General features: G+C 54.1%; 1 protein-coding gene across 1 annotated transcript; it reads left to right on the forward strand.

The window, feature by feature from the left end:
• Positions 1 to 700: 700 nt before the first annotated feature.
• Positions 701 to 11715, forward strand: KRT79 (keratin 79). The gene is made up of 9 exons (XM_077869940.1): positions 701 to 1493; positions 3748 to 3968; positions 5042 to 5102; positions 5231 to 5326; positions 8768 to 8932; positions 9116 to 9241; positions 9891 to 10111; positions 10722 to 10756; positions 11025 to 11715. Exons 1-9 carry the CDS (start codon positions 1017 to 1019, stop codon positions 11228 to 11230), a joined length of 1608 nt encoding a protein of 535 aa, XP_077726066.1. The 5' UTR covers positions 701 to 1016; the 3' UTR covers positions 11231 to 11715.

Here is an 11715-nt window from a genome sequence, read left to right on the forward strand (position 1 = left end):
CCGGCCCCTCTGGGTCAAGCCCCAGGCTCCTTGGGGGCTGGGAAGATGAGAACGTTGGGGTGCCCCATGGGCCTCTTGGGGCCTTTGTTGAGCACATACTTCCGAGATCTGTACTTATGTCCAATCAGAAAGGGAGGTGTCCTTGACCCACCTCCAGCCCCCTGCAAGGTGGCCGGGGCCTTCTGGGGTGCTCTGCTGCGGTGCAGGGGGCTGGGAGTCTTGGGAGGTGGTCAGAGCCCTCTGTTTCTCTTCAGCCCCCCGAGTGCTTTACTCCACTCGTCCCCCCGGCCTCAGGGCGCTGCTGAGGCGCCCGGGCCCTTCCATCTTCTCCAGTGCCCCGGCCCCACGTTGGGCAGACAGCCGCTTGCTGTCCTTGTGTCCACGGGGTCTCCACCCAGCAGAGCATCTGCCAAATGTGTGACAGGAGGACAGACTGCCCCGTGCCCCCCACCCTGGACCTGCCAGGAGGTGATGAGGCCGTGGGCCAGGAGGGTGGGACTGGAGCAGGCTTGGGCACCCTCTCCCCAGCCCGTTGCCCAACCCTCCCTCCCTTACCACCTGTACAACCCTGGGCCCCCGGGGCCTTGGCTTGCGACAGGTGCCTGGGCCAAATCCCACAGAACAGAGCCCCATTGATGGCGGCCATCGGGGCTGGGTGGGAGGAGACCAAGCCAGCCACCGGGTGGGGGGTGGCCGTGGGAGCCTGTATCATCCCGTTCCAAGTCAGGAGAGCCCCAGGGGGGAGAAGGTGGCATCCTGCCCCACACAGTCTCGGCTCAGCCCCAGCTCCGGAGCACAGGTGATACCTGGGAGCAGCCCCTCCCTCCCGCTGGGGGAGAGGGGACTCCCCTGGCCCACGGGGCCCCTCCCTCTCCTCCTGGGGCAATGGGGCAGGAGTGTCTGTGGAGCTCAGGAGCCAGCCCAACTGGGAAAAGATAAAAAGCCCATCAGAGGCGCAGCAGCTCACCGCACCCCGTCTCCGCTCTCTGCACCTGCACCCCGGCCCCCCGACGGCCATGAGGTCCTCCGTGTCTCGGCAGACGTACTCTACCAGAGGGGGCTTTAGCTCCAACTCTGCGAGTGCGGGAGGCGGGTCCCGGGCCCGCAGCAGCTTCAGCTCTGTGACGGTGTCCCGGAGCAGTGGCAGTGGTGGGGGGACCCGCTGTGGCCCCGGCAAGGGTGGCTTTGGCAGCCGAAGCCTCTATAACCTGGGAGGCAGCAAGAGCATCTCGGTCAGTGTGGCTGGAGGGGCCTCCTCAGGGCGGGCCCTGGGAGGCTTCGGCTTTGGCAGTGGGGCCTTTGCAGGCCTGGGGGCCGGCAGGCAGGTGTTCGGGCCCGCCTGTCCTCCTGGAGGCATCCAGGAGGTCACCGTCAACCAGAGCCTGCTGACCCCCCTCAACGTGGAGATAGACCCCGAGATCCAGAGGGTGCGCACCCAGGAGCGGGAGCAGATCAAGACCCTCAACAACAAGTTTGCCTCCTTCATCGACAAGGTGAGCCGGGGTGGAAGGAGGCGGGGAGGGGCCCTTGGAGTGGAAGCAAGGCCCCTAAGAGGTTGGGGGCCGGGCGGAGGCTGTTGCAGCCCGTGTCCACTGTGGCAGGGCTTGACCAGGTGACTGTTGGAGCTCCCTGGCCTGGCGACAGTCTTCTGGGTCTTACCGTCCTTGCTCCGGTGAATCTCGGTTCTGCTCATGAGGCCTGATGCCAAGCCTGCCTCGACTGTGTTGTGCCTCCCCCTTGGCCGTCGCTAGCATGGTCACACGGCAGCCTGCCGCACAATTAAGGAGTGGACCCTCCTCACCCTTCCTCTTAACAGGATGGTCCTTGGTGCCGCTTGTCATGTCACAGCTGGGGAAACCGGCTCAAACATCTACCGGGTTATCCCAGGAGCCCCATCTCCTCCCTGTGCTCTCCGTTTTGAAGGAGGCCTGAGGACAAAGATGTGATCAGGACACGACAGAGGGTGTTGGCCCAGGAGAAGTTACCGTTTTGCTTCTCTTATCCCTCCCTGCTATTCTGGTCGGGAAGCTCAGTTTGGGATGGACAGTGGCGAGGGTGGTCTCCTGGGGGTATAGTCTGGTGCATCCCGGACGGGGAGCATGCTGGCTCCTTCCCTGGGCTCCGGGCCGACTGGGTGGCTCTTGTGCTGCTCTCTGGCACTTCCAGGTCCATTTTGCTGCATTGTCTACCTCTGCCCCAAATCCCCAGGTAAGGGGACTGTGATGGGGAAAATCCTGGTGGGTAACCGTATCTTAGTTCAGTGGTCTGGGGGTTCCCAAAGAATATCCTCTTTCTGAACCCACAGCATCCCATGAGGAATCAGAATAGGTGATACTGTGTCCATTTTGAAGAAGAGAAAACAGAGGTCTAGAGAGGGCAAGAGATTTGCCCAGGATCCTACAGGCACTTGGAGGCAGAGGTGGGCCTGGAACCCAGGTTCATGGGCCCCAGGGTCCTTGGCATTAAGAGGTCCGGTCGCTGCTCGTGGCAGGGGCACCTGTTTCACGGTTCCCAGGCCACGTGACTTTGGGCCTGGGGTGCTGTGGGGGTGGGATCTGCAGGAACCAGATGGCAGAAGGTGAAGCAAGCTGTTCCCTCCACCCCCTCACCTTCTCCCCTAGTGACTTTTGGTTCCCTGTGGAATTGCCCCAGAGGTCAGACAAGCAGAAACCCGTCTCAGGCGCTCAGCAACATGTGGGGGTCCGCGAGGCTGACCCGGTCCGGTGTCTGTGCCTAGGCAGAGACTCCCCCAGGGGACCTATGAAGCCCAGGCCGTGAGCCCCCTTTTAAGTCTTTCCAGATAGGGCTGGGCATCTATATTTAAATTTTTTTTAAAAAAGGTTAAATTTACAGAAGAGTTGTCAGAACAGTACAATATATTCCTATATATTTTTTTCACCCAGATGCACCACATTTAAAATTTCAATGTAATTTATTTTAATTTCATTTAATTTTAGTTCCAATACAGTCTTATATATTTTAGGTTCCGGTGTATACCATGGTGATTCAACAGTTCCATACATCAGCCGGGGCTCGTCGCAAGAGCCCTCCTCAATCCCCGTCCCCTATTTCTCCCACCCGCCTCCCCTCCAGTAGCCAGCGGTGTGTTCTCCAGAGTTACGAACCGGTTTCTTGGTTTGTCTCTTCCTCCCTTTCTTTTTCTCTCCGCGTGTCTGTCTCTTCAATTCCACATTTGCGTGAAATCCTGTGGTATCGGTCTTTCTCTGACTGACTTAATTTCGCTTTACATTCACCAATTAAAAAAAAAGAAAAAGACTCACCAATTTTTACATTTTGTCACATTTGCTTTCTCCTTCCCTGTGTGTGTGTACGTACACGTGTACATGTTCGAGTACCTCTGCACACATACACTAGATGTGCACCTGCATTTTTAGCACTTGACTTTGATGTAGAATTAGGGTTCAGAAATATTGATCTAGTCTGGTTTACCCCGGACGAGTGGGAAAAGGAGACCCAGAGAGAAGTAACTTGACTGTCACCAAGGAGCAAATGACTGAGCCAGGGTTTTATGGTTTATTAACTCTTTAGAGTCCTTGTCATTGGATTGGACCGTCTTTTCCAGCAAAGACTGTTCCCGCAGGGACACCTCCCCTCAGCAATGCATTGACCCTGCACTGGCCCTGTGATGTCCTGGTTGGGGGCTGGTGGTGATGATGGGCCCAGTCCTGGGTCCCTCCTGGGGCAGAGGGAGGGCACCAACCCACCACCCTTCTTGCTCTGGTTTAGGTACGTTTCCTGGAGCAGCAGAATAAGGTGCTGGAGACCAAATGGGCCCTGCTGCAGGAGCAGGGCCAGAACTCTGGTGTCACCAGGAACAACCTGGAACCTCTCTTTGAGAACTACTTGGGCAACCTGCGGAGGCAGCTGGACAACCTCCAGAGCGATCGGGGGAGGCTGGACTCAGAGCTGAGGAATGTGCAGGATGTCCTTGAGGACTTCAAGAGCAAGTGAGGAGGACTGGACAGGCTGGGGCCATGTGGGGGTAGGGAGGGGACAGCGTGGGAAATATCCCCAGAGAGTCACCCCATTCCCAGGCTCCTAGGGCCTACCTGGGGAAGTGCGCAGACTGAGCTGCTTTCCTCGGGTGTCCAGGCCCTCGACTCATTGCCTCCTGGAGAATTGTCCCACTTATTTGCACACTGTTCATAATTTGAAAAACCCTAAGGTAGGGATAATAGTATAAGGGATCTTTATGTTCTTATCACTCAGCTTTAATAATTATTAACTTATAGCCAGTCTTGTTTCATCTATACGCCTATTTGACTTTTCTCCTCCCTTATGTCTTGAAGCAAATCCCAGCCATCGTGTGATTTCATTCTCAGATATTTACTGGGTATATTCATGTGGCTTATCTGCATAGCTCGACTTAATCAAATATAAACACTACACCATAACCACATCTCAGACTTTTTTTTTTTTTTACATCTCAGACTTTTAAAACAGTAATTCCTCAATATCATCGACTATCCATTCATTCTGAATTTTCAATTGTCCCATAAATGTCATGAGTTTAAAAATTGTTTGAATCAAGATCCAAATAAAGGTCATATATTATGATGAGTTGATACGTATATTTATAATTTTAGGGTATAATCTTTCATAACTTTTCCGATAACTCGATCCTGGTGATTTCTAACCTTTAAAATCTCAGCAAAAGTGGTTGGAGAGAAGTAAACTGTTGTAAATGACGTCCTACCTGTTGAAAGTGAACGCAAAGATAAACCACTGTTGACACATCTTTGCCTGTTCCTATAAAGCCTCCAAAGGGCCCCGATCCAAAGAGACAGCTGCTCTGTGCCATATTATTGTACAAAATCTGTGCCCGTTTCCTCAAAGCGGGTGGGCAGGAATATGTAACAACTGCCCCCCAAGCCTCTTCACTGGGCGCCTGCATTACAAACCTACTTCTCAGAGGTGTTCTTAGATAGTGTGGGACCCAATGGGGCTTAAAGCCAAGTGGGTTAAATGTCTTAAAAGGCAGAACAAGGCTGAGCCTGGCCTACGTCTTCCCGTATAACAGGTACGAGGATGAAATCAATAAGCGCACTGCAGCGGAGAATGAGTTTGTGCTGCTCAAGAAGGTGAGCAGGGGAGCGGGCGGGGGGGTGGGGGGAGTGGTTCTCGGGCTCACCGGGGTGCTGCGCTGACTCAGAGGGAGGCGACAGCCCCGGGGCTGAGGCGTCTGCCCTGCTGTCTCTCTTTCCCCCAGGATGTGGATGCTGCATATATGAGCCGAATGGATCTGCAGGGCAAAGCGAGCACCTTGACTGAGGAGCTCGACTTCCTGAATCATCTCTATGAAATGGTGAGATGGCCAATGGACAGGGACAATTACATTTCCCTATAGCCCTGGGGAGTCCCCCTGGAGGTCTGATCTGAATTCACCAATGCAGTTTGTTTTTTTGAAATTATTTTAAAAATATTTTATTTATTTGAGAGAGAGAGAGAGAGAGAGATAGAGAGATTGAGAGCAAAAGCAGGGGGAGCGGATGCAGAGGGAGAAGCAGGCTCCCCACTGAGCAAGGAGCCCCATGCGGGGCTAGATCCCAGGACCCTGAGATCATGACCTGAGCTGAAGGCAGATGCTTAACCACCAGGCGGTCCTTCACCAATGCAATTTAATTGAAAAAAGATAGAACCCGGACCTTTCATTAATACCACCTTCCATGTATTAGGTGCTAAGGGTGGGCCAGACACTGGGCCAAGTTTTACATAATCCTCTCAACAAAGCCACAGTATAGGTACTTATTGTCTCTATTTTATTTTATTTAATTAATTAATTAATTTGTTTGCTTGTTTAAAAAAATTTTTTTTATTGTCTCTATTTTATAGTCAGGGACACCTGAGTTGATCCCTGACTCAGCATCCTGGATTGGGACTTGGTAGGGGCGTCACGGCCCACCTTCCCCTCCATGCTGGAGCCCTTCTCTAACATCACTGATAGGAGTCACGGGGCCTCGGATTGGATCCTCCTGGGGGCCGGGAGCTCATATTTTTTACAGCAGGCGTTTCCACTATTGACCACATTAGACCACTAACTTCAATCTTCCCGTGACTTCTGCTCTTGATTGGCCCTGATTCTGCCTCCAGGCAACGAACGCAATTGTCTTCCGTGTGGCATATGTCTTTCACATGGCGACCTTTTAGAGGTCAAGAGGCTTCAGGAACTGACATCTGAGGAAGTTGAGGAAATGGTGTTCTTAGCCCAGACTTTGGAGAACAGCAGGGGAAGGAGGGAGGCTACAGACTTGCATTCGTGCTGCCTAATGTTGCACTAGTTTGTCATCTTTAGAAGCCATTTCACAATATTTGCTCCTTAAAAAACCCTCCCGGAGTTTTTCACACAAAAGTTTTCAAGCCATGCACGTATCCATTTATTTTCAACTTTCTGTTTTTGGGTGGTTGAATTTTGGAAACCAAATGCAAGAGTTAATGAGCCCTGATTTTCCCGTGAAATGTTACTGTGGTTTCATCCCATCATCCAGGTAACTGTGGGCACTTTGAAACTCGATGTCTCCTATCTATGTGTTGGAGAGACCCAACTGGGTAATGGGATATATTTGATATATTCATGATGCCCCAGCTTGGGGTTCTCTGCACACCTGGTAAACTTTCCACGTAGCGTGAGAGTTCATTTCAGGGTATGTGACCAGTAAGCACGTTAAAGCCAGCATGGCCAAGACCTAAGTCTTAGTGCAGGAGCGAGGTCTTCCATGGTACCTTTCCCCCAGGCTGACCTCACTCCACAATCAATAATTTGTGGTTCAAGTGGCTCAGCTACTTTAAACACGAGTTGACCATATCATCATCTGGTCCGCATCTTTTCTTGCGTTCAAGAATGCCATGGAAGCCTTGGTCATGTGATGTCTGTGATGGTCCGAGCATTTTAGTAATACAACCATAGGGGGAAATGAAATCCATTTGGCTTGGTCTTTCCTTAGGGAAGTCTTACTGGTTCCAACCCTCTTACATTTTGTGATTCTAGAGGCCCATAGGAGGTCGACGGCAAGTCTAATCTGAGAAAGTGTAAATATCATCCCCTTGACAATGAGGACATTTGCTGTATCTGGGGTTCTGGAATCTTTCCTCTTCTCCACATTTCTTATGGGTCTCTGGGAGTATTCATCCCCTTGGCAATCCCAAGGCCTTCTAGGATGAGTTCCTTTGGCCTGGACCCTTGACGTCCCCAACAAGGCCAAGGCCTCTCATACTTTCCGTGTCTGTCTTGGCTTTCCATTTCTCCTCCAGCATCCTGCCCTTTCTAGTCTGAGACTGTTCTCCTTGATGGGAAACAGCTAGTGAATGGTGGGCTGGGGACTTGAACTTCGCTTTGCCTGTCTCCAGAGCTCATGCCTTTTCATGAAACCATGAACATTTCAGCAATTGGATGTTAGCTCCTTCCTCTCCACGCATCCCACCTTGTAAAAGACAATGTAACTTAGTAAATCTAAATCTATGTTAGTATGGGGAGCAGGTCCGGCTTTGGTAGCTCTCTTTTTCTTGATTTCTGTCTCTTTTTTAAGTCTATGTCACCTCAGTTTCTGGTGTCAGACGCTCTAGGCTTGAGCCTGGGGTCCCCGCTTATTAGTCTGCGATTCGGAGCAGGTTACCCTTTGCGCCATTGGAAAGTACAAGTACCGAGTTGGCGCCTGTCAGGGACGGCACCTGCCCACAGCGTCTGCCCAGAGGAAGGGCTCAGCCAGGGAGAGCTGCTGTTACGATGCCGGCTCTATCTGTTAGAATCCCACTGGCTGCAGGGAAGCTGGAGGCAAGACCAGAGCACACAAGGCGTTGACTTTTAGAAGGAAGACTCTCTTCTTTGGGAGCCACTGAGGAGCACTGAGGGGCTGAGGGATCTGAGGGATTTGATTGGAGCTGGGGTCTGGGCAGTTTGTCGGCAGCTCAGGGCAGGAAGGACCACGGGAGAGTTGGAGGCAGAGCTCAGCTGGGAGCCCGTGCAGATGACCTAGCGATAGAGCTGAACTCAGAGCCAGAACACAGAGACCCAGCCTGCCGTTCGTGGCACCTTTAAAGGCCTGTTTATATGTCAAAGCGGATGGTCTTAGAAACCCAGGGAGGTTCCAAGAACATCACCATGGTCTATATATGTCAGTATATTCTAGGGGAAACCACTTGGGATTTGTTGCTCAACTGACTGGTTCCAGTCTGGCTCCTAGGACTGGACTGGAGGATCTTGGATCTGGTGACCTTGGATGCATCACTTCTCTTTCCAGAGCTTCTTTCCTCACTAATCTGTGTCAGGACCAATGTGAAGGGGGGTGCAGGTTGTTCGCTGGCTGAGTGGAGAGTGAGGTTTGAATCACGCCCATGCTCAGCTCCCTAGGCCCCACCGTCTGCCTCCTATCAGAGGGGGGACTTTTCCCAATTTGATAAAAGTGCCCCGTGTGCCAGTCATGGCCTGGCCTGCCTCCCAGGGTGTTCTGAGGATGCAGGGACTGGTGGACGTACTGGCTGTAAGCCTAGCACCGGGTTTGAGTGCAACACGTACACATTCCTTCTCCTTCTTTAATCCCTTGGAAACCTGTAAATCCACAAAAAGAAAAGATATTTATAAAAGTGAGAGCCCCATTTCACAGCTGGAGACAATGAGGCCTTTCCTTCTAGGCTGGAGCCTGGACCAGAGCACAGGCCTCCTGATGCCACCTGGGGCCCGTCCTTCACCCCTCAGCCGTCTCCTGGGGGCCTGGAGCAGGGGCTCTGGTGGCAGCTTTCTCTTTTTCTGCAGGAGCTGAGTCAAGTGCAGACCCACGTGTCTGACACCAATGTGGTCCTGTCCATGGACAACAATCGCAGCCTGGACCTGGACAGCATCATTGCTGAGGTCAAGGCCCAGTATGAGCTGATTGCCCAGAGGAGCAGGGCTGAGGCTGAGGCTTGGTACCAGACCAAGGTGAGAAGAACCGCGGGTCAGGTGTGTGGGTGGGACGGACACAGCACATCCCCCGTGGTGAGAGGCCTGGGCCAGACGCACCCAGCCCACACGGGGGGCCTCTAGCTGTGAGGTGGGCCTGGGGCCGATAGTTACCCAGGAGGGCCTAGAACTGCCACTCACTGCCGCTTGTTTGGTCTCCAGTATGAAGAGCTGCAGGTGACAGCTGGGAAGCATGGGGACAACCTGCGGGACACTAAGAATGAGATTGCTGAGCTCACCCGCACTGTCCAGAGGCTGCAGGGCGAGGTGGATGCAGTTAAGAAGCAGGTGAGCCTTTGATTGGGAGCCTGGGGGTCAGACCTGGGTTGGCAGAGGTGGGGACTTTCTCACTGTCATACTGAGGGGTGAGAACTGCTCCTTTCCTGGTGGATGGGACACACTCAGAAGCTGGACTTTAAGACCAACACACCCCTTTCACAGGGTAGAAAACTGAGGCCTGGAGAAGGATAGGGCTTGTCCAAGGTCACATAGTGTATCACGGGGGGAGCAGGTGGGATGATCTCCAAAGAGATTGGTCCCATCTTCAGGAGGTCAGAGCAGGAGGCTGACGGTTCGAGTGGCCACGTCATAGGTGCTGATTCCATCTAGGATATGGCTAAAAAGCCTGGGCTTTCCCCCAGATCAGAGTGAAGCGTCTGGTTAATGATGAGCTTCTATTACTTATTTTATCTCTTGTGAGGCACTGCGCTGAGTTGTAGCGGGAGGGAGTAACATTAGACTTCAGTAAGGACTTCCCCGCAGCGCTGGCTCCGCCGTGTAGGGGTAGCTCTTCTCTGAGAGGACTATTTCTGCTTCCCATCTCGCTCAGTTGGCTGGGGTCGGGAGGGGGCGGGGAGTGGCGATGTCTGGGTCGGGGCAGAGAGATGGATGTGATGACCCTGGAGGGTGTTCCCAACACCTCTCATCCCTTGGGCAGTGCCAGCAACTGCAGACTGCCATCGCAGAAGCGGAGCAGCGTGGGGATATGGCCCTGAAGGACGCTCAGAAGAAGCTTGGGGACCTGGACATGGCCCTGCACCAGGCCAAGGAGGACCTGGCCCGGCTGCTGCGCGACTACCAGGCTCTCATGAACGTCAAGCTGGCCCTGGACGTGGAGATCGCCACCTACCGCAAGCTGCTGGAGAGCGAGGAGAGCAGGTGGGGGCCCCTCCTGCCCTGGGAAGAGAGCTCCGAGCTGGGGGTAGGGAGATAAGGGGGCAGCCCGGGAGCTGGGCTCCTGCCTCTTCCCCCCCCACCCCGGAGACTTTCCACTTGTGCTCACTGCCTCTGCTGTGCGTGTCCTCAGTCGGCGCAACTATCAGTAGCCTTGCGGCGGTCGGCAGCCCTGCAGGACTGAGGCTGCTTCCACCAACCTTTGACGCTTTGAAAAAATAAATCATTTCTGTCCTCGGGAAGGCATGAGATGTAAAAAAAGTCACTTTAACCAGAAACAGGAGGCTTTGTTTTGGCATGAGCTGTGTTTGCTGTCACGACGCGCAGGAGGCGGAGGGGACGACAGGGCAGAATGGGGCCATTTGGCCTCCTATGGCTCTGCTTTCTCTGTAGCGCCTGCTGGAAGGGCCGTGAGGCCCAGGGCAGCCGCGTGCACATGTCTCTTGGTCTTGTCTTGCTGGCCTGGCTTGAGTGTTGGCCCACGGAGTTGATCCACCATGAAGGCAGAGAATGGGACGGGGGAAGGAGGGAGAGGGTTTTTTCACCTGGGCTCTGGGAACCCCTGACCCTTCTCCTGGTCTTTCTGTTTCTGCAGGATGTCTGGAGAATGCCCCAGTGCAGTCAGCATTTGTGAGTACTTTGCCTCCTTGCCCTGCCCCAGGCCCAGCCCTGATCCTCTGCTCAGTCCACTCAGTCTGTCCTCGGCCAGGAGCACATGTTCCCTCCACCTGAGCCCCTGGAGACAAGTTTGGGGGTTCCCAAAGAACGAGCTTCCTGCCCCACTTTCTCCATCAGTTTCCCATGGCTCCCTGCCTCCTTGTGTTCCCGTCCCTCCCTGGTTTCTGCAAGTCCCCCTCCCTCTTCCAGCCCTGCCTCACCCAGACCCTTTGCCTTGCAGCGGTGACCGGCAACTCCACTACTGTGTGCGGAGGCGGCGCGGCGGGCTTCGGGGGTGGCATGTCCCTTGGCGGGGGTGGGGGTGCTGGCAAGGGCGGATTCGGCACCAGTGTGGGCTATGGCACCGTCAAGGGAGGGCCCGTCTCTGGGGGCACCTCCATCCTGCGGAAGACCACCACGGTCAAGACGTCAAGTCGGAGGTATTAGCTGCCCAGCCTTGCAACCTGGGGCCCCTGCAATTTTCTCCTTGTTGTACTCATCCCACCCCTGCTGCCCTCCCCACCCACCCCCATAAGAGAGGGAACAGCCCCAGGACCACAGGTCCAGTGTATTTGCATGTCAGACCCTGCAGGTGATCTGCATTTGGGGAAGGCTCAAATGTACCCACATTTTCTCCTTGCTTCTGCAACGTGATGGGAGGGGGGTTAAGGCCACCTCCTTGAGCAATGTATTTGAGTGACTTGGGGGTGACCTTTTGACCACTGGGAGGAGACTGGATTTCCCTTGATTCCTCTGCTCCTCTGCTCTGTACTCAGGGCAGGCTGGGGGAGGAAGGAGGGAAGTTGGGAGTGGTCCCTGAAGGCCTTTCAACCTCTCTGGTCTCTCACTAGACCCGACCCCTCTCTGAATCTACCCGCCTGCCTCCCCTGTCTGTGCCTGTGATGTATCTCAATAAATGGCAACTGCAGCTA

The sequence above is a fragment of the Canis aureus genome, chromosome 25, assembly GCF_053574225.1.
Source record: "Canis aureus isolate CA01 chromosome 25, VMU_Caureus_v.1.0, whole genome shotgun sequence".
Lineage (NCBI taxonomy): Eukaryota > Metazoa > Chordata > Mammalia > Carnivora > Canidae > Canis > Canis aureus.